This window comes from Triturus cristatus, chromosome 1_2 (assembly GCF_964204655.1).
Source record: "Triturus cristatus chromosome 1_2, aTriCri1.1, whole genome shotgun sequence".
Classification (NCBI taxonomy): domain Eukaryota; kingdom Metazoa; phylum Chordata; class Amphibia; order Caudata; family Salamandridae; genus Triturus; species Triturus cristatus.
Window position 1 is genome coordinate 253,258,158 of NC_140580.1, and position 20,431 is coordinate 253,278,588.

Consider the following 20,431-nt stretch of genomic DNA (forward strand, 5'->3'; position numbering starts at 1 on the left):
CAGCTGCGGCTGAGTTAGTCTGCCCTGGCCTTCAGGGAACCTGCCAGGTGTTGAACGACCAGGGATACCCCCTGATGATCCAGCCATGTGCAGAGACGAAGGGCCTCCCGACATAGGGTCTACGACCCCACCCCGCCCTGTTTGTTGCAGTACCACATGTCGGTGGTGTTGTCCGTGAACACCTGCACTACTCTTCCCTGGACAGAGGGAAGGAATGCTTTCAGTGCAAGAAAAATCGCTCGGAGCTCCAGAAGGTTGATGTGAAGCCCGGACTCCGCCGGAGATTAGAAGCCTCTGATCTCTGCTTCTCCCATGTGGCCGCCCCATCCCAGAAGGGAGGCGTCCGTCAACACAGTGTGGTCTGGTTGGGGAAGGGAGAGGGATCTGCCATTGACCCAATCCAGGTTCGTGAGCCACCACTGCAGTTGTTGAGCAGTGCCCTCCGAGATCTGGACGCAATTGGACAGATTCCCCTGATGCTGTCACCACTGGAACTTCAGGTCCCACTGCAGAGCCCGCATATGCCACCTGGCATGATCGACCAGCAGGATGCAGGAGGCCATGAGGACCAGCAGCCTCAGAGTCATTCTGACTGAAACCCGGGATAGAGGCTGAAAGATCGGAATCATAGCCCGAATATGCAGGACTCGCTGTTTGGGAGGATAGAAACTGAAACCGCGTCGTGTCCAGAACCGCTCCGATGAAGAGGAGCTTCTGAGAGGAAATCCGGTGCGACTTCGGCACACTGATGGAGAACCCCAGAAAATGCAGGAGGTCAGCCGTAGTCTGGAGGTGGGTGACAACTGCCTGGGGTGAGCCCGCCTTCAACAGCCAGTCATCGAGATAGGGGGAAGACTGAAATGCCAGATCTGCGCAGATGAGCTGCGACGACTGCCATCACTTTCGTGAACACCCGAGGGGTAGTGGTGAGGCCGAAGGGGAGCACGGTAAATTGAAAATACTCGTGGCCTAACGTGAACCGAAGGTAACGCCGGTGGGCTGGCAGGACGGGGATGTGAAAATAAGCGCCCTGCAAGTCCAACGCTACCATCCAGTCTTCCGGGTCGAGGGCAGACAAGACCTGAGAAAGCGTCAACATCTTGAACTTCTCCTTCCGAAGGAAGAGAATGACATTGCTGAGGTCCAAGATAGGACACAGGCCCTTGTCCTTCTTGGGAACCAGAAAGTAGTGGGAGTAATAACCACAACTTACTTCTGGGACAGGAACCGGCTCGATGGCTCCCTTGGCCAAGAGGGCTGTAACTTCATGCTGGAGAAGGGCCAGATGTTCCTCTGACATGTGGTGGTATCTCGGTGGCATGGCTGGAGGGGTAGTCTTGAAGGGGAGAGAGAAGCCCTTTGGGACAATTTGCAAACCCCACCTGTCCGACGTGATGGTGCACCAGTGTGGGAGGTGATGGTGGATGCTGTCGCCTTCTGGCGTTTGATGGGCCTGAAAGGTCGGACTAGGAAGGTTTGAAGGCTGCTGCGGGGGGGGGGGGGTGGACCGGCCCACCCGCAACCACGACGGTTGTTTCCATGTCCCCGGCTGCGCGAAGATTGGGTAACTTGCTGCGGCCTGTGGCTCTGGGCGGGACGTAGCGGGGCACCCCTTCCGTAGCCACGAAAGAAGCGAAAAGCAGACTGCGCAGGGTGGGGTGGAGAGGCCCAAGGACTTGGCCGTAGCCCGTGAGTCCTTAAAACGCTCTAGAGAGTTGTCCGATTTGGCGCTAAAAAGGCGACGGCCATCAAAGGGCATGTCTATCAAGGTGTTCTGGACATCCCCTGAAAAGCCAGTGGACCTCATCCAGGCGTAGCGATGAAGCGCTACTGACGTGGAAATAGTTCTGCCCACAGAGTCTGCGGTGTCCAGCCCACAACGTGTTGTAAACTTTACTGCATCCCTCCCGGCGGCAACAGCCTGGGAGAGCACTGCCCGAGCCTCCTCTGGACACTGAGGCAGCACCTGCGCCACCGAATCCCACACCGAGTGGGAAAAAGGGCCCAAGAGAAAAGCGGTGTTTACGGGCCACAGTCCTAAGCTGGCGGAAGAGAATTTTTTTTTTACCAAGGTGATCTAGCTTCTTGGATTCCCTTTCCAGTGGAGCGGTAGGGAAGGCACTTTTGGAAGTGGAGACTTGGACTACCAAGCTCTCCAGGGTGGGGTGTTGGGAGAGGAAAGTGGGGTCGCCCGGAGCCGGGCGGTGGAGTCGGGCAATCATCCTGTCCACGGGAGCCCCTGTGTTGGGGCCTGGACCACATGCCCGAAAGGACATCGGTGAGGGCCTCATTAACCGGCAGCAGGGGCTCCGAAGACATCGCAGTCGGTTGAAGCACCTCTGTCCCACCAATATCAGACAGTTTGAGGATCTGATGCCATTTAGGAAAAGAGTCAAAACTTGCTCTTTCCAAGAGAATGAAATCTACTGGCTCGCCTCGATCAGTCTACTCAGGGCCGTTTTGTTCATCTACGGCTGACCGGAGCACATGTTCAGCAGCGCCAGGGTACCCTTTGGGTGACCGTGCGCTTTACAAGTGACCGATATAATACAATACAATACAGTTAGTCCTGACCGCCACCGTAGGAAGCTCGAGGTTGAGAGCCTCGGCTGTCCTACGCAACAACACTGCGTATCACGCTCCCTCCTCCATAGCCACGGTAGGAGGAGACAACATGCCAAGGTCAAGGGAAAGTGTAGAGACCACTGGCATCCCCCAGTTCCTCTCTCCAGTCCTGGTCAGAACCTAGCTGGTCAGTTAAAGGGTCACCTGACTCCTTCCAGTCCTCCTCCTCATCGTCTGAATGCCACTCAGTGTGAAAAGAGGCTCCAGGAGCTAACAGGGGCACAAAAACCCCACTCGGCGCCGGGTCTGGCATCCGACGACGCCGGTCTGGCTCCGCGTCCACGTTGTGATGGAGGATGGGGTCGACGCCGGCCGGGGGGGCGACCGGCGTCCAACGCGGTAGTGGTGCCATCGGAAGCGGCGTCGGTGGAGGCATAATGAGTTCAACCGGCGCCGATCTGGATCCAGGCCTGGATCCAAGGGGAGCCTGCGGCGCCGGGGCTGGAGACGCCGGCAGCGAAGACCTAGGCCCCCCAACTTAGTCAGTGGGGTCCGAAGGAGTGCCGTCGGGATCGGTCCGCCCAAAGATGGCATGCATCGTCCTGTAGAACGTACGAAGCTGGGCGGGAGGCACGTAGGGTCCCAGAAAGGGAGGGAAACTAGGATTCAAATCTGCGGGCCCCGCGCGTGGAATACCACCCACGTGCCTCATCGGATCGGCCGACCAACGAGAAGTCGAAGAGCGACGATGCTTATTCGACTTCTTGTTATGCTTCGCGTTACCGACCCAGAGTGTGAAGACTTCAAAGATTTGGAACCAGTGCTCAAGCAGCTTTTGGAACCGCTCCCGCAAAGCCTTCGGCGTGATCGACCAGTAATCGGAGCACAACTTGGAGTTGTGGTCACGCTGCAGGCAAAAAATACACAGGCGATGCGGATTAGTTATCGACATCATGCGATGACAGGATCCGCAGGCCTTTAAACCGGGCATCCCTCGTGCACTGTCGGAGTGGAAGACTCAAAAAAGAAGTTGGCAAAAGTCGAAAAAAAGTTAGTCAAAAAATGACTGAGGTACTGCTCTTCCCGGATCTGCTCTGACTGGCGCGGAAAAAGAACTGACGTCAGCACGTGAGGGCGGTGTCCAAGTAGCTGCCGCGACATCATCCCGGCGACCACAGAGGTACTGCTGACAACATTTTTTTCCAGATCCAGTCTGACGCCTGGGGGTAATTCTAAGGTAAGGAATCTATAACTAACATGTTTCTTTCAGATATGGAAAATTACCAATAAGATGGGCGATAAATAAATATGGATAAATACAGATGAAAATATTAAATAACAAATACCATAAACCCAGGATCCCTATTCATAATACACCAGACCCATAAGCCTTGCCATTTAATTTAAAAATGTTGGTGTTAACTTAGAGGCCTTCTAGGATTCTACCTACCTTGAATTACTGTCTGTTTAAAAAGCTCTTCCCGGAGGTGCGGCAGAAAACAGTCAATCCTCTCCCAGGTGATCTCCCAAAGATCTGAGTAACCTGTCTGAGAATCCACATTATGGAATATTCCTGCTGTGTCCATCACAAGCAGCATGTTCTTTAGCGATTCGGGAATGGCTTCCATCTATGGATAAGAACTAGAATCACTGAATATAAAACAAGACTATCTACAACAGAAGCTATAGAAAAGATTACAACAACAAAAGTGACGCTGATCACAAGAGGATGTGTAACTTTCAACAAAGCAAGTATAAGTCTGCTGCTGTTATACTGAGTTTTGCAGACGACAAAAAAAATGTTGTATTATGCAGGACAAGAACATCTCAATAAACAAGTTACTTACCTTTGGTAAACCTTTTTCTGGAAGAAACTCTAACTGCAGATTCCTCACGTTACAATGTTCACCAGGTGACAAGCCTAGATCTGAAACGTCTTGAGCAGTACATCTGCGTGCCGGTAGGTGGAGTTGATCAGCTCCTCACCAGCATTGCCCGCATCCAAATTGATGTGGTGCCCAAATGAGCGCCAGCCTCCACGCGGACATCAGTTTCTTTCATGACTATTTCCGCGCCAAAAACGCAGAGCCATGTAAAAAACAATATGTTGACTGGTGTACAATTTCTAATGGGATCTTTTAAAGGGTGCAGCGCAAGGAGGATCGGTGAGGAATCACCAGGTAGAGTCTCTACCAGAAGAACAAGTTAATTACATTTGGTAACACCTTCTCTGGTACAGACTATATCAGCCACAGATTCCTTTCCTTAGAATATATTCCCCAGATGTCAAACTGGATCTGAAAGTTTTCAAGTAGTAGCCCTGCGTGCCAGTAAGTGCCGACATTCAGCGGCAGCATTTGCACCAGAAATGATATGCGCAGCACCTATATAGGTGCCACCCCAGAGAGCTGATGCCAGTTACTTACGCGACTTTTCAAGCGAGGAGCGCAGAGCCATGAGGAGAGCTGACAACTGGCGGAAATACTAGGGACCTGAGAAGAGCATTACTTGCACTGTAATCAGTTCGCAGAGCAGGGAGGATGGGAGGGCAGATAAGGAATCTGCAGTTAGACAGTCTTTCGACCAGATGAACAAGTTACTTACCTTTGGTAATGCCTTATCTCGTAGAGACTTATCTAGCTGCAGATTCCTTACCTTAAGATTACCTCCAGGCGTTAGACTGGATCTGGAAATTTTAGAGATGTACCCCTGTGCGCCAGTAGGTGCTTTTGTTCAGCTCCGCATCGTCCATGCCGGAAGTTACATACGCAGTACCTTAATAGGTGTCACCTCTGTGCGCAGATGTCAGTTCATTTTCACGACTTTCAACGCCAGGAGCGTGAATCGACGATGAAAAATGACCACTGATGAGTATTTCTAGGGCCCTATTCGAGGGGAAAACCTCATCTTTTAATCAGGTTGCAGAACGGGGAAGATGGGAGGGTCGGTAAGGAATTTGCAGCTAGACAGAGTCTCTACTAGATAAGCAGTTAACACACATAAGTAAATTGCCCATTTGATAGAGACTTCAAGCTGTAGACTTCTTACCTTAGGATAGATACCTGCAAACCTAATTTAGACCAGAAAGTCCTGTAGGTCCAAATGGTCAAAGTGCATGCCCCCACACACCTGCCTGTCCAGGCAATAGTACTTACTAAACGTGTGCAAGGAAGCCCACGCTGCAATCTAACAGATGTCTAGAACCAGTACTAGGCGACATAAGGCAGTGGTCGCAGCTTTGGCTCCAATTGAATGAGCACACAAGACCGCAGGTGGGTGTTTCTTGGCCAATGCATAGAAGATCATTATGCAGAGCACTATCCATTGGGAGATGATTTATTTCTGCACAGCCTTCTCTTTCTTGGACCAATGTATCCTACGAAGAGTGGTTCATCCACCCTTAGGTCTTTTGTGCGGTGAAGGTAGAATGACAATGCTCTTTTTCAGTCTAGACAGTGGAGTCTCTCCTCTTCTTTAGAAAGATTAAGTGGGGCAAAAAAGGTAATAAGGGTAATGGTCTGGCATACATGAATGGGAGTGTCTATCTTTAGAAGGAGGCATGTGTCCTGAGAACCAGTTTGTCAGGGTAGAAGGTAGTATACAAAGTATGCACCAAATGTGCCTGAACTCGCTGACCCTCTTGGCCGATGTAATGGCTACTAGAAAAGCGGTCAATAACAAAATAGGGCAGTTGTGCAATGGCACGAAAGGCACGCACATCAGCAAAGCAAGGACCAGGTTGAAATCCCACTGGGGCATGATGAATGGCCTGGGAGGGGAACATTTTGCAAACCTTTGAGAAATATTGTTGCAACAGAGGTGACTTAAATAAAGCAGGTTGATGCGGCAACCGCAAAAATGCAGAGATTGCTGAAAGACAACCCTTAACTGTGCCCAGCGCAGAGCCCTGTGAGGCCAAATAAAGAGCAAATAATAAGACTTGAGCAGAGAGGGGATTAATGATTCTGCATATACACCAAGCCACAAATTTGTCCAGCGGCCGGCGTATACCGTCTTGGTGGAGGGATGCCTGGATGCCAGAATAACATCAAAGACTTCAGGGGAAGTGTAGGAAAGTGCCACTTTTTGACATGGAAATCCCCACTTTTGCACTTGTACTGATGTTGTTGATTGGTGATGCACCTGCTCCCTGCTAAGCAGGTCCTAGTGCCAGCGTTCTTTACTTAAGAACAAGTCTAATGCAAAATTGTAACCCAATTGGCAAAGGACTTTAGCACCCTTGTACATCCCTGGTAAATGGTATCCATGTCATCCAGGGCATAGGTACTAAAGCACAAGTTACTACTTGTGTAATGATATATCCGTAAGAGACATTAGTTAGTGATAGATTCCTTACCTTAGAATATCCCCAGGCGTCAGACTGGATCCGGAAAGTTTTCGTCAGCAGTACCCCTGCGCGTCGGAAGGTGGCGTTGTGCGGCTCCATGTCCGTCACTGGCGTCGTATGCGCCGAGATGAAGTCACGGAGACTACTTAGGCGCCACCCATGTGCGCTGACGTCAGTTCTATACACAACTTTCTGCGCCAGGAACGCAGAGCCATGCAAGAAACTGACCACTGGTGCCATGAAACTAGGGCCCTGAAAGGGATGACCTTAACCCTAGAAATCAGGTCGCAGAGTGGGGAGGATGGGTGGGGTGGTAAGGAATCTATCACAGACTAATGTCTCTTGTAACTTGTAATGTAGCTTGTGTATCTGAAGAACAAGTTACTTACCTTCGGTAACGATGTATCTGTAAGAAACATTAGTTAGTTAGATTCCTCACCTTAGAATATCCCCAGGCGTCAGGCTGGATCCGGAAAGATTTTTGTAGTAATGCCCCTTGCGCGTCGCTAGGCGTCGTCTGCGGCACCGCGTCCGTCGTTGGCGTCGTGCGCCGGAATGACGTCGTCGGAGTACTTAGACGCCGCCCTCGCGCGTTGACGTCAGTTCTTGTACACAGCTTTCCGCGCCAGGGACGCTGAGCCATGCAAGAGACCGACACTGGTGCCAAAAAAAATCTAGGGCCCTGAAAGGGAGAACCTTAACCCTAGATGTCGGTTCGCAGAACGGGGAGGCTGGGTGGGTCGGTGAGGAATCTAACTAATGTTTCTTACAGATACATCGTTACCGAAGGTAAGTAACTTGTTCATCTGAAAGAAACAGGTTAGTTAGATTCCTCACCTTAGAATAGATACCCCAGCAATACCAACCCCGGTGGTGGGTCTGCGAACCAAGATCACACCAGAAAGTCCCGGAGAACAGAACGGCCAAAGTGGCCATCCCTCCGGACTTGGCTGTCCAGGCAGTAATGTCTCGCAAACGTGTGCAGCGAAGCCCACGTCGCCGCCTGACAGATGTCTTGCAAGGGGACTCCCCGTCCCAGTGCAGTTGTGGCCGCTGTGGCCCGAGTAGAATGGGCCCGTAGCCCAACAGGAGGAACCTTTTTCGCCAAAGAATAGCAGGTCTTAATACACAACACGACCCACCGAGAGATGGTCCGCTTGTGTACAGCTTTACCCTTCTTAGCCCCTACGTATCCAACAAAAAGTTGGTCGTCCACCCGGAACTGTCTTGTGCGGTCCAAATAAAAGGATAGCGCACGTTTTGGGTCCAGACGGTGGAGCCTCTCTTCATCTTTTGAAGGATGCGGAGGCGGAAAGAAGGTGGGCAGCGTGACAGATTGCCCGATGTGAAAGGGAGTCACGACTTTAGGCAGGAAAGAAGGACGTGTCTGGAGGACAACTTTGTCCGGATGAACTGAAAGGAAGGGAGGCTTAGATGACAAAGACTGGAGCTCACCCACCCTCCTAGCGGAGGTGATTGCTACCAAGAAAGCAGTTTTCAAAGTCAAAAGACGGATGGGACAGTTATGAAGGGGCTCAAATGGAGCGCACATCAGAAAAGTGAGAACAAGGTTCAAGTCCCACTGAGGCATTACGAAAGGAACAGGAGGGTACATATGAGTAATGCCCTTGAGAAAGCATGAAACAACAGGGGACTTGAAAAGAGAAGGCTGATCAGGAAGCCGTAGGAAAGCAGAGATAGCAGCAAGATAACTGCTGGGCCAAGGAAAGAAGAAAGAGGAGAACCTCAGAAAGAGGGGCGGAAAGGGGATCCACAGCCTCCGCTGTGCACCATGCCACAAATTTGTTCCACCGGCAGGCGTATATCGTTTTCGTGGAGGGACGCCTGGCTGCCAGAATGACATCACAGACTTCAGGAGGCAAGTCAAATGGCATCCACTGTCGCCGCTCAATCTCAACGCAAGTAGGTGGAGGCTGGACAGGTTCGGGTGGAGGACCGCCCCCTGCTGCTGCGACAGAAGATCCTCCTGAAGAGGCAGTCGTATCGGGGGATCGATGGACATACTGAGTAGCTCGGGATACCAGTACCTTCGTGCCCAATCCGGAGCCAACAAGATGACTTGGGCCCGGTCGTGCCTGATCTTCTTCAGCACTCTGGGCAGAAGTGGTATAGGCGGAAAGGCATACGACAGACCGCAACTCCACTCACGACGAAAAGCGTCTCCGAGCGAGTGCCGCCTTGGAAACTCCAACACGCAGAACTGCTGACATTGCGCGTTCTCTTCGGTGGCGAATAGATCTAACCAAGGCTCTCCCCACTGCAGAAAGAGACCTTGCGCCACGTCCGAGTTCAGACGCCATTCGTGATCCATCATGCACCGGCGGCTGAGTTCGTCCGCTCTGGCGTTCAGAGAGCCCGCCGGATGTTGAACCACTAGGGTGATGCCCTGGTGTTCCAGCCATGTCCAGAGGCGCAGGGCCTCCTGACAAAGGGTCCACAACCCCACCCCGCCCTGTTTGGTGCAATACCACATGGCGGTGGTGTTTGTGAGAAGTTGGCCTGATATATGATGTCACTAATTCTAGTGTACACCCTGTATCAGTCCAAACAACCCTTATGGTGATTGGTTGTAAAGTCAACCTTATAGACCAGCTATCCTAGTGGTAGCATGGACAAGAGCAGTCTTAGGCTAAACTCTGAATGGCATGTGAAGCCAGCTGTTATACCATATGTAAACCCTTGAATAACAAATGAAAGGACACCACAACAGATATATATAAAAATAGAATGTATTTATTCTAAGCAAAACCCTCAGCACTCTTTATGAGATTCGAGGTAAGTACAACACAGTCTTATTTAAGCATACATTAAGTCACACAGGTAAGTAATACAGTTAGGCCCTAGGGGCCACGCAAACCATATACTAAGTAAGTGGTATAAGAACCACTGTCACGAACACAGGATAGGCCTAGGCCTAGGGAATCGCTGGAGCTACACTATACTACCAAAGGTTAGGAAGTGGGAGGCCCACGGGATTCAGGTGCAGAGTGGAAACACTCACGCGTAATGCGTAAAAGTCGATAGAAATAGAAGTTATTAGAATTTAACAGTTTTAGGATACTTCTGGAATAGCTAGGAAGTCGAGACTTGGAAACTAGACCCTTGGATAGTCAATACCCTTGTGAGCACCAAAGTACTCAAGTTACCTAGCCCACGGGCTGCGGGTGCATAGGTGTGAACTTGCGTCGGGTTTCGTCGTTGATTCCTATGGATGCCTGAAGGAAAGTTGCTGACAGGCAGTCAGTGAAGAGTGTCCGGTGGATCCCAAGGATGGAATCAAGAAGGAAGGATACCTGCAAGCAGAAGGGACAGAGTCTAGGTCACCAGCCAGGAGCCGGGAAGGGACCAGGTGATGTCGTGCAGATGCAGGTGAAGAGGTGAAGCTTGTCGCAGCAGCCACGGGTACCAGGAGGCTTCGAGGACGACCAGGACCAGGAGGTGAGCTGTCCCACGAAGGCTCTTGCTGTCGGCGGCGTCGAAGTCGAGTCAGGACCCAACAAGCCTTGGCAAGCGGAACCCACGCAGGATGGAGGACTTGCTTCTGGTGCAGACCAGGAAGGTCTGGGGTGCTTCTCTTTCACAGAGGAGCGGGTGCCAGTCTGGAGGAGCCAGACCAGCAAGATGAAAACAAAGGTCGCTGGATGGTGCCTGGTTGCCCACGGTGGTCACTCCTTGGCCACAAGGGAGATTTCTTCAGTCTTCTTCCTGAGGTCGAATGTCGAAGGTCCAGAGTTTCTGTTCAAGTTGCAGACTCAGGTTAATCTAATCTAGCAGGGCTCAGCTACCTACTGATATACTGGGCTAGTGGGCTGGGCTACCTGCTAGGTCCCTCCTATGGGTGAGACCAGGGAGGGGGGTGGTTACACCCCCTTTCCTTTGTCCAGTTTCGCGCCAGAGCTGGGGCTGGAGTGCCCCAGCGCCGGTTTGAACTGGACTATGCATGGGACACCATGTGTGCCCCAGGCAGTGGCTAGCTTCTTTAATCCCTCCCTGCCCCAATACACTAACTCCTGTCTGGGGTGGTGCTCGCACCTCCCAAGGCAGAAAACCTATTGTCCAAGCCTCCCTCACTGGAAGGACTCCCAGCAGCAGGAGGTCAGACTTGTGTCTGTGGCAGCAGCATCCATTTTGTGATGCTGGGACTCTGGTTAACTGAAACCGGGTAAGTAGGTTTCAACATGTCTTCTCCCTCTAGAAGGGAGGAATAATATCCTCATTGCCAGAAATGGTATGGGGGTATTATTCCAAAGTGTTAGACACCTTACACGACATGTTTTGATAAAGCCAAACCATAGTTACCATAACCGTTTAAGATTATAAGGTACTTTAAGAGTATATGGTAGGCTATATCATAGAACAGCTATAAGGACATGGTTCCGAAAGCTGCAGACAGGCTCAGCTCATGCTAGAGCACCATCTCCCATGTTACCAAGCACTCTGCCTCCAGGATTGTTAAGGCCTGCCATAGGAGTGGCTGATAGGTACACATGTGTCTATATATAAGGTAGGTATAGGAATACTACACCTAAGCAAGGAGTGATTACACAACCTTGCCCCAGCTGAGTGATCAGCCAGTTGTGTCATGATGGAAGGCCAGGCCAGGGGTGGCACAATACATGCTGCAGCCCCTGGTAGGCCTAGGGTACACCTATGCCCTGGGTACCTAAGGCACACTATACAGGGGCCAATAAGGTGATCCTAACCAATTGGGTTATGCACCTAAAGTACATAGTATACGTTTAGAGAGAGAACAGCTGGGCTGTGGGTCTGATTGGCAGGACCACAGCCACATCTAAGTCGAAAACCAGTGAAGCAAAAGCAAAAAGTAGGGGTGAACATAGAAAGCAGACCCTACTCTCCTACAAACCCCACAACTTTCTCTCAGGTAAATACGTTTTTCAATAGAAATACTTTTCAATACAAAAAGTAGACACTTAAAGTGCAATTTTTAGACTTTGCAATGCTAACCTATTGGAGGAAGAAAACATTCAGCAAACAGTTCGGTAACATTGACTTACAGTTCCAGTCTTAGGAGGTTAAGGCAAGTACTGGGCAAGGTTTAAAACAGCACCAACAGTACACCACCAGGGGCACAGGTGTGGCCGGGAGCAGGGTGCAAATATGGGGCTGGGCGCCCAATACAAATCAATGGAGATTGCTGAAACTGGAAAGAGGCTCCTTACAGGTAAGTAACAGTTGCTTGGGAGACCACTCTCCAGGGGTTAAGACAAGCACTGGGCAAGGTCCAAAGCAGCACCAACAGTGCACCATCAGCAGACAGGGGGGGATGGTCGAATGGTCAACGGAGAAAGGCCATTTCAGAAAAGCGATGCAGGCTCAGGCCGGGCGAACACAACAGCTGGAGAGGTAAGTTGCGATGCTCAGGGACGTAGGGATACCTTTGGTCCTCTTCACCAAGGCCCAGGTCGGACGGGTGCAGGGGTGCCTTTTGCTGTCGTAAATGGCTTTCTGGGGCAGGCTGTGGTTGAGGGGTCTCCGTGCAGAGGGTGCAGACGTCGAGGAGGGGTCAATGGTGGACTCAGACACTGGAGAATTTTGTTGGTGCCGGTGGGGCCTCATCAACTCGGGCGGAAGGTGTAGGGTGCAGAGGTGGAATCGGGTGTCAGGTTTCATGGTCCTTCAGGTCACAGAGGCCTTGCATCAAGGTTCTTTTTTTAACAATTCCGCTATTCTTGGGAAGTCTTAATCTTTGTTGAAGGCAGGCAGTCCTCCCAGGGTTTTGAAGGTTGCTTGACTGCAGGACGAGTCAACTTTGGCATAGTTTTCGTTGAGAGCTGCAGACAAGCTGGCATGGCTGACTACACCCTCTAAATGCTCACCCCCACATGGGGGGTGGGCATATCCCTGATCCTTGTTGGCTAGTTTTCCTCAATTCAAGATGGAGGGTAGTGAAACAGAGGGTCCACTTTAACTCAGAGCACCTTAGGGGTCGCATCAGCCGGTAGTCGTCACACCTTCTGTTCTCACTATTTTTCCTACCTGTCTTACCACCAAAAAGTGGGGCATGGACAGGGGGGGTCGCATAACAAAGGACAGGAAGCCTTTGAGGCTTTACGTCATACAATGCTGTACCTGCAGGATGGAGGTGTAAAGCACCTTTGCCCAGAGCAGGCTTTGTTTCTGACCCACAGGAGCACAAGGTTCTCACCTCAGGGGGTCAGCAATATGTCTAGAGGTGGCAGGCTGGTGGGGATGAGTCAGGCACAAACTAGTTGGTTGGTAGGTTTCAGGGGACCTCTCTAAAGGGTCCTCTGTGTGCAATATTTAATTAATCTGACACTGGAATCAGTGCAGGTTACCAAACATCCCAAAATTCAGTGAAGCCATCATGGAGCTGGGGAACTTGCAATGACGAGCGTCCAGCCCATGTATTTACTATGGATTCCCTGTTTATCCAGGAATCAATATGGATATAGCAGTGGCATATATGCTCATGCAGATGTGCCCTCACAGGAGATATCGTGCACCTTGTCTTGGGACTAAAAGGCCTACCATAGAGGTCACCTACCCATATCCCACACAGTGTCTGTGGGCATGGAACACGGGGATGTTTGCCATGTCTACTCTTCAGTTTGGTCTGCACCAAAGCGCACAGTCTGCAATGGCAGAGTGCAGGGCCTTGGTGAGGGGACACCAGGGTGGCACAATTTGTGCTGCAGCCCAAGGGGTCCCTCTTCAGTGCCAATGCCCTAGGTACCAGCGGTAACATGTGCTAAGGACTTACAAGGGCCACTGAAGTTGTGCCGATTGGGAAACAAAAGGTACATTTTAGGGAAAGAGCTCTGGATCAGAGGCCCTGTGCCAGTCGAAGTTGCATAATTTTCCTGGAAAAAAATATGGGATAACAAGGTCCAAAAGACGCACTTTCCTACACTTGCCCATCTGATGGAGACTTATAGCCGCAGATTCCTTACCTTTAAAAAGATATTCAAGCCATACCATCCTGGCAGTGGGCTACGGACAAATTACTAGGCTAAAAAGTCCTGTCGGACCGAAAGGGCAAAATGCCAGTCGCTGCAGACCTGCCTGTCTAGGCAGTAGTGTTTGGCAAATGTGTGCAGAGATGCCCACATTACTGTCTGGCAGACATCCAGGACTGGAACACCACGAGCCAATGCAATGGTTGCAGCTTTTCCCCCTTGTAGAATGGGCCTGTAAGCCCTCAGGAGGCTGTTTTTTAGCCAAGGCGTAGCAGATCTTCATACATAAAACGAGCCAGTAGGAAATGGTTTGTTTCTGAACTATCTGACCTTTTTTTAGCTCCCACATTTCCCACGAAGAGTTGGTCATCCACCTGGAACTCTTTTGTGAGGTCAGGGTAGAATGACATCGCTCTTTTTGGGTCCAGACGATGGAGTTGCTCCTCTTCCTAGAGGGATGTGGGGGAGCATAAAAGGTGGGCAGTGTGACCAACTGACCCAGATGGAATGGGGTCCCCACTTTAAGTAGGAAATAGGCTCGGGTGTGAAGCAACATCTTATCCAGAAATATCATGAGACAGGAAGGCTCGGATGATAAAGCCAGCAGCTCACTCACCCTACGGGCAGATGCCACTAGAAATGTTGTCTTGATGGCAAGCAACCAGAGGGTAAAATTACATAGCAGTTCAAAGGGAGAACAAATGAGGTAAGTAAGAACCAGGTTCAGACCCAACTGAGGCATAATGAAGGGCGTAGGAGGAAACATATGTACAAGCCCTGTCAGACACTCACTAACAATAGGGGACTTGGATAAAGAGGTTTGGTCAGGCAGTCTCAGAAAAGCGAGACAGAGCAGAAAGATAACCCTTAAGAGTGCCAAGAGCAGAGCCCTGCTGAGCTAGGGTAAGAATTAAACAAATAATATCAGGAAGGCAGAAAGAGGGTCAACAGACTTTTCTGTACAATATTTTACAAATTTCTGCCACCACGAGGCATATACCATTATGGTGGAGGGGTGCCTGGCTGCCAAAATAACTTTACAGACTTTGGGAGGAAGGTCAAAAGCTGTCAACCGTCGCCGCTCAATCTCCACACAAGGAGGCGCAGAGTTGACAGGTTCAGGTGCTGCTTGTTGCAGCACCACATGGCGGTGGTGGTGTTCGTGAACACCTGCACCACCTCCACTTGAAAGAGGGAAGAAATGCTTTCAATGCTATTCAGGTCGTCTGGAGCTCCAAGAAGTTGATGTGGAGCCCTGATTTTGCCAGAGACCAGAGTCCTCTGATCTCCACCTCTTTCAAATGGCCGCCGCATCCCAGGAGTGATGCATCTGTCACTACTGTGTGATATGGTTGGGGACGAGAGAGGGGTCTGCCTCTGGCCAAATCACAGTTGGTCAGCCACCACTGAAGATCCTTTGCAGTTCCCTCCGAGATCTGAACCATATCGGAGAGATTTCCCGGATGATGTGCCAACTAGAACTTCCGGCCCCACTGTAGAGCCTGCATACGCAATCTGGCATGATTTACCGACGGGATGCAGGAGGCCATGAGGCCCAACAACCTCAGAGTCATTCTCACCGAAATCCAGAATAAAGGCTGAAACAACAGTATCATAACCTGAAGAACAAGGTACTTACCTTCGGTAACGATGTATCTGTAAGAAACATTAGTTAGTTAGATTCCTCACCTTAGAATATCCCCAGGCGTCAGACTGGATCCGGAAGATTTTTCGTCAGCAATACCCCTTGCGCGTCGCTAGGCGTCGTCTGCGGCTCCGCGTCTGTCGTCGTGCGCCGGAATGACGTCGTCGGAGTACTTAGACGCCGCCCTCGCGCGCTGACGTCAGTTCTTGTACATAGCTTTCCGCGCCAGGAACGCAGAGCCATGCAAAGACCGACACTGGTGCCAAAAATAAAATCTAGGGGCCTGAAAAGGATAACCTTAACCCTAGATGTCAGTTCGCAGAACGGGGAAGATGGGTGGGTCGGTGAGGAATCTAACTAACTAATGTTTCTTACAGATACATCGTTACCGAAGGTAAGTAACTTGTTCATCTGAAAGAAACACGTTAGTTAGATTCCTCACCTTAGAATAGATACCCAAGCAATACCATCCCCGGTGGTGGGTCTGCGAACCAAGATCACACCAGAAAGTCCTGGAGGACAGAACGGCCAAAGAAGCCATCCCTCCGGACTTGGCTGTCAAGGCAATAATGCCTGGCGAACGTGTGTAGCGAAGCCCACGTTGCCGCCTGACAGATGTCCTGCAAAGGGACACCTCGTCCCAAAGCAGTAGTAGCTGCCGTGGCCCGAGTAGAATGGGCGCGCAGCCCAACAGGAGGGTCCTTTTTTGCCAAGGAGTAACAAATTTTGATGCACAAAACGACCCACCGAGAGATGGTCCGTTTGTGCACAGCTTTCCCCTTCTTAGCACCCACGTATCCAACGAAAAGTTGGTCGTCCACCCGGAACTGCTTTGTGCGGTCCAAATAAAAGGAGAGCGCACGTTTTGGGTCCAGACGGTGGAGCCTCTCTTCCTCTTTGGGAGGATGCGGAGGCGGAAAGAAGGTGGGCAAGGTGACAGACTGCCCAAGATGAAATGGAGTCACCACTTTCGGAAGAAAGGAGGGACGAGGCCGAAGGACAACCTTGTCCGGATGAACAGACAGAAAAGGAGGCTTTGAGGATGTAGGAAGGTGGATATCTGACTATGGTTACCCCTAACTTTTTGCCTAGTGTCTAGCTGGTTTTTCGACTTAGTTGGCCTGAGATCCTGCCATTCAGGGTCTCAGGCTGTCTGCTCTCTCTTTAAAATGGACTCCATGTACCCTAGGTACATTCCCAATTGGTAAGGATCACCTTATTGGACCCTGTACAGTGTACCCTAGGTACCCAGGGCATAGGTGTACCCTAGGCCTCCCAGGGTCTGCAGCATGTATTATGCCACCCCTGGTCTGGCCTTCCAATCAGACACAACTGGCTGATCACTCAGCTGGGGCAAGGTCGTGTAATCACCCCTTGCTTAGATATAGTATACCTATATCTACCCTTAAAATAGACACATGTGTACCTATCAGTCACTCCTATGGCAGGCCTTAACAATCCTGGAGGCAGAGTGCTTGGTAACATGTGAGATGGTGCTCTAGCATGAGCTGAGCCTGTCTGCAGCTTTCGGAACCATGTCCTTATAGCTGTTCTATGATATAGCCTACCATATACTCTTAGAGTGCCTTATAATCTTAAACGGTTATGGTAACTATGGTTTGGCTTTATCAAAACATGTCGTGTAAGGTGTCTAACACTTTGGAATAATACCCCCATACCATTTCTGGTGATGAGGATATTATTCCTCCCTTCTAGAGGGAGAGACATGTTAAAATCCTACTTTGCTGTTTAACTCTAACCAAAGCCTCAGCATCACAAAATGGATGCTGCTGCCACAGACATAAGTCTGACCTCCTGCTGCTGGGAGTGATCCCGGCAAGGGAGGCTTGGACAATAGGTTTCCTGCTTGGGGAGGTGCTAGCACCTCCCCAGACAGACTTTAGTGTATTGGGGCAGGGAGGGCTGAAAGGAATGAGACATGCCTGGGGCACACAAGGTGTCCCATGCATAGTCCAGTTCAAACCGGTGCTGGGGCACACCAGCCCCAGTCCTGGCGCGAAACTGGACAAAGGGAAGGGGGTGTAACCACCCCCCTCCCAGGTCCCACCCATAAGGCGTGACCTAGCAGGTTACCCAGCCCCCCAGATTAGTATAAGAGTGGGAGTTGGGCCTCAAGACTTTAGATTATCCTGAACCTGCAACTTGAACAGAAACTCTGGACCTTCGACATTCGACGAAAGAAGAAGACTGAAGAATCTCCCTTGTGGCCAAGGAGTGGCTACCCTGTGCAAACAGGCACCATCAAGAGACTACCCTTTGCTTTGCTAAAGTTCTACGAGGGACCGACTGCAGAGCCCGACCAGAGCCTTGACTTCCAGACTTCTCCGACCCTGATCCACATCCACAGCAGAGCTGAGATCCGTGGAGGCGACGAGAGACGTGGGACCGGCTACCTGGGAAAAGTGGCTAGTATCTTTAAGCGCAGCTTCTGAGGCACCCTCGAAGTTGTGCACCGGGGATTGAGAAGCCCCAACCCCAAGCACCATCTGCACCGAAGATCAGCCCCCCACACTCCACGAGTCCTGCGTGGGGCCCTTCTGCATTTTCCTGCTTGCCGCGTCTGTCCGGTTGCTTGCCCGCTGGCTAGTGGCCTTTGTGACGACGCATCCCGTAATCTTCAGCGCTGGTTTGGCTCCTCCAGACTGGCTCCTGCTCCTTTGAAAAAGAGAAGCACCCCAGACCTTCCTGGTCTGCACCAGAAGCAAGTCCTCCGTTCTTCGTGGGTTCCGCTTGCCAAGGCTTGGTGAGTCCTAGTCCAACTTCGACGCCGCCGACAGCAAGAGCCTTCGTGGGACAGCTCGCCTCCTGGTCCTGGTCGTCCTCGACGCTTCCTGGTCCTCGTGGCTGCAGCGACAAGCTTCACCTTCACCTGCAATCTTCACGACATCACCTGGTTCCTTCCTGGTTCCACGTGGTCACTGGCTAGTGACCTTGACTCTGTCCCTTCTGCTTGCAGGTCTCCTCTCTTCTTGATCCCAGCCTTGGGATCCACCGGACACTCTTCACTGACTGCCTGTCAGCATCTTTCTTCAGGCATCCATAGGAGTCGACGACGAAACCCGACGCAACTTCACCCCTATGCACCCGCAGCCTGTGGGCTAGGTAACTTGGGTACTCCGGTGCTCATCAGGATAGTGACTATCCTAGTGTCTAGTTTTCCAGTCTCGACTTCCTAGCTACACCGGAAGTGTCCTAAATCTGTCTATTCCTAAACTGTACTATTGCTAGTGACTTTTACGCATTACGCGTGAGTGTTTCCACTCTGCACCTGAATCCCGTGGGCCTCCCACTTCCTAACCTTTGGTAGTATAGTGTAGCCCCTGCGATTCCCTAGGCCTATCCTATTTCCGTGACAGTGGTCCTTATACCACTTACTTAGTATATGGTTTGCGTGGCCCCTAGGGCCTAACTGTATTACTTACCTGTGTGACTTAATGTATGCATAAATAAGACTGTGTTGTACTTACCTCTAATCTCATAAAGAGTGCTGAGGGTTTGACTAGAATAAATACACTTTATTTTATATATATATCTGTTGTGGTGTCCTTTCATTTGGTATTCAAGGGATTATATATGGTATCACAGCTGGCTTCACATGCCATTCAGAGTTTAGCCTAAGACTGCTCTTGTCCATGCTACCACTAGGATAGCTGGTCTATAAGGTTGACTTTACAACCAATCACCATAAGGGTATTTGGACTGATATAAGGTGTACACTAGAACTAGTGACATCATACATCAGGCCAACTTCTCACAGAGGATAAAGCCTGGAGCTCACTCACCCGTCTAGCCGAGGTGATGGCCACCAGAAAAGCAGTCTTAAGAGTCAGAAGACGAAGAGGACAATTGTGAAGAGGCTCGAAGGGAGCGCACATCAGGAATGTCAAGACAAGATTCAAGTCCCACTGAGGCATTACAAAAGGGACAGGAGGGAACGTGTGAGTAATGCCTTTTAGAAAGCGTGTAACTACAGGGGACTTGAAAAGGGAAGGCTGATCAGGAAGCCGCAAGAAGGCAGAGATGGCAGCAAGATAACCTTTCAGGGTGCCCAGGGCAGAGCCCTGCCGGGCCAAAGAAAGAAGAAACAGTAGAACCTCAGAAAGAGGGGCGGAAAGGGGATCCACAGCCTTTGCTGTGCACCATGCCACAAATTTGTTCCACCGGCAGGCGTATACCGTCTTTGTGGAGGGACGCCTGGCTGCCAGAATGATATCACAGACTTCAGGAGGCAAGTCAAATGGCATCAACTGCCGCCGCTCAATCTCCACGCATGGAGGTGGAGGCTGGACAGGTTCGGGTGGAGGACCGTCCCCTGCTGCTGCGACAGAAGATCCTCCCGAAGGGGCAGACGTATCGGAGGATCGGTCAGCATACTGAGTAGCTCGGGATACCAGTACCTTCGTGCCCAATCCGGAGCCACCAAGATGACTTGGGCCCGGTCGTGCCTGATCTTCTTCAGCACTCTGGGCAGAAGTGGTATAGGCGGAAAGGCGTACAACAGACCGCAACTCCACTCGTGACGAAAAGCGTCGCCGAGCGAGTGACGCCTTGGAAATTCCAACGCGCAGAACTGCTGACATTGCGCGTTCTCTTCGGTGGCGAATAGATCTAACCAAGGCTCTCCCCACTGCTGAAAGAGACCTTGCGCCACTTCGGAGTTCAGACGCCATTCGTGATCCATCATGCACCGGCGGCTGAGTTCGTCTGCTCTGGCGTTCAGAGAGCCCGCCAGATGTTGAACCACTAGGGTGACGCCCTGGTGTTCCAGCCACGTCCAGAGGCGCAGAGCCTCCTGACAAAGGGTCCACGACCCCACCCCGCCCTGTTTGTTGCAATACCACATGGCGGTGGTGTTGTCCGTGAACACCTGCACGACACTGCCCCTGACAG

General features: G+C 51.2%; 1 protein-coding gene across 5 annotated transcripts in view; it reads right to left on the minus strand.

Moving 5' to 3' along the window:
- The window catches only part of GBF1 (golgi brefeldin A resistant guanine nucleotide exchange factor 1), a 2,300,480-nt gene that overhangs the window by 124,588 nt on the left and 2,155,461 nt on the right, over positions 1–20,431 (minus strand). For all 5 annotated transcript variants that reach the window (XM_085603553.1, XM_085603551.1, XM_085603552.1 and 2 more), the window contains one exon: positions 4,016–4,193. In XM_085603553.1, the coding sequence (XP_085459679.1) occupies positions 4,016–4,193 (178 nt within the window). The remainder of the gene's footprint in view (positions 1–4,015; positions 4,194–20,431) is intronic.